Here is a 2,500-nt window from a genome sequence, read left to right as displayed (position 1 = left end):
AGGAAGAGAAGTGAGACACACACACCACCACACACACCACCACACACATCACCACACACATCACCACACACACCACCACACACACCACCACACACATCACCACACACACCACCACACACACCACCACACACACCACCACACACATCACCACAGCACACCACCACACACATCACCACACACACCACCACACACACCACCACACACTTCACCACACACACCACCACACACACCACCACAGCACACCACCACACACATCACCACAGCACACCACCACACACATCACACCACAGCACACCACCACACACACCACCACACACACCACCACACACATCACCACAGCACACCACCACACACACCACCACACACACCACCACACACACCACCACAGCACACCACCACACACACCACCACACACACAACCACAGCACACCACCACACACACCACCACACACACCACCACCACACACACCACCACACACATCACCACAGCACACCACCACACACACCACCACAGCACACCACCACAGCAAGATCACAACACACACCACCACACACACCACCACAGCAAGATCACAACACACACCGCCACACACACCACCACAGCAAGATCACAACACACACCACCACAGCACACCACCACAGCACACCACCACACACATCACAACACACACCGCCACACACACCACCACAGCAAGATCACAACACACACCACCACAGCAAGATCACAACACACACCACCACAGCAAGATCACAACACACACCACCACAGCACACCACCACAGCAAGATCACAACACACACCACCACACACACCACCACAGCAAGATCACAACACACACCGCCACACACACCACCACAGCAAGATCACAACACACACCACCACACACACCACCACAGCACACCACCACAGCACACCACCACACACATCACAACACACACCGCCACACACACCACCACAGCAAGATCACAACACACACCACCACAGCAAGATCACAACACACACCACCACAGCAAGATCACAACACACACCACCACACACACCACCACAGCAAGATCACAAGAGAGCAAGACAGACACACACACCACCACAGCAAGATCACAAGAGAGCAAGACAGAAAGAACACAAAGCAGGGAGACACTATCAAAAGAAAGCAAGAGGAAAAGGGAAATGAGACTGAAAAAAGAGAAATGTGTGTGTGAGAGAGAGAATAAAAAAGAGAGAAAAAAAGAGAGAGTGATTGTGTTTAAGTGTGTGAATGTGTGTATGTGAGTGTGTGTGTGTGTGTGTGTGTGTGTGTGTGTGTGTGTGTGTGTGTAATTGTGTGTAATTGTGTGTTTTGTTTGTGTGTGTGTGTGAGTGTGTGTGTGTGTGTGTGTGAGGGGAGCACCTGCTAGTAGCCGTAGGGGTGGGCAGCATGGCGCTGGCCGAGTAGGCCGCCTGGAAGATCCGCTGCTGCATGACCCGTCTGGACATCTCCCGACACAGCACCGGTGCCACCCGCTTGGACCGCAGCTTCTTATGAACACACAGGAAGTTCACCTCCACCGTCTTCAGCTCCCTGTGGGACAACCATTACAGTGTTTTCTTCAGAGTGGTTGTATGCACATCCCACCTGACTGAGGCCAGGTGCAGGACAAAAAAGGCTTATCAAGGAAAGAAGAGTAGTTGTCCGCACACTGCAATCTCCCAGAAGAACTACATTTATTGAGTTAAAAACATAACACAACGTTTCGACCCACCAGGGTCTTCATCGTGCCTGAGATTGCAGTGTGCGGATAACTACTCTTCTTTCCTTGACAACCATTATAGTGGACACCAGTCAAAAACATGCTGAGCTAGTCATCAAAAGACATGCAGTTGAAATGCAGTTTGCGTCTAACCAGAAGTGCAAAAAAGCAGAAAAGTGCAATGTGATATATACGATATAGACAGGTGGTGCATAGACAGGACAGGAAATATAGTGAGAATAGGAGTCATGATTAGAAACCTTGTAGTTAGAAACCTAAAGCAATATCATGATCATGGCGTCGGTAAAGATTATACCCACGGCTGTGATGACCTGCGACAGTCGGCCTCCAGCCTCGTACCGATGGCCGAGAGTGACACAGCCGTGGGTTTACCCTTTACCAACCCCTCTTTCACCCGTGGTGTACGGTTTCAACATATCCTATCGATTTCATACTGAGGACACAGCTGCTCACGTGTCATAGGCGTGGATGGTAGAGGGGATGGCGCTGATGAAGCCCACCAGCTTCTGGTTGGAGTTCACCCGCACCCCACAATGCCACTGGCACAGCCAGCCAGGCGGGCACAGGGCCCTGTGGCACAGAGAGGAGGCACAGATGGACAGAGAGAGAGAGAGAGAGGGAGAGAGAGAGAGAGGGAGAGATGTCAAAAGAGCAAAGGAAATGAGGAGTGATCACAACACAACATAACTGGGAGAAACGAAGACACTGAGGTGGTCATTGCCATTCTAGCATCTACATCGACATTAATTCGT

The 2,500-nt window shown here is 51.1% G+C and overlaps 1 protein-coding gene across 2 annotated transcripts in view; it reads right to left on the bottom strand.

Moving 5' to 3' along the window:
• Positions 1-2,500, bottom strand: part of nmt1b (N-myristoyltransferase 1b) — a 10,492-nt gene that overhangs the window by 5,307 nt on the left and 2,685 nt on the right. For both annotated transcript variants that reach the window (XR_012990032.1, XM_076297856.1), the window contains exons 6-7: positions 2,202-2,318; positions 1,388-1,558 (exon numbers count right to left, since the gene is read on the bottom strand). Coding sequence is in view for 1 of the 2 variants with exons in the window: in XM_076297856.1 (XP_076153971.1) it covers positions 1,388-1,558; positions 2,202-2,318 (288 nt within the window). In the remaining variant the exon portion in view is untranslated. The remainder of the gene's footprint in view (positions 1-1,387; positions 1,559-2,201; positions 2,319-2,500) is intronic.

This window comes from Alosa pseudoharengus, unplaced genomic scaffold (genome assembly GCF_046254945.1).
Source record: "Alosa pseudoharengus isolate Yale_2024_CS ecotype anadromous, Long Island Sound unplaced genomic scaffold, YU_APseudo_1.1 YU_APseudo_1.1_scf_21, whole genome shotgun sequence".
NCBI classification, from domain to species: domain Eukaryota; kingdom Metazoa; phylum Chordata; class Actinopteri; order Clupeiformes; family Clupeidae; genus Alosa; species Alosa pseudoharengus.
Note: the sequence above shows the minus strand (reverse complement) of the source record. Positions and strands in the feature narration are given on the sequence as shown.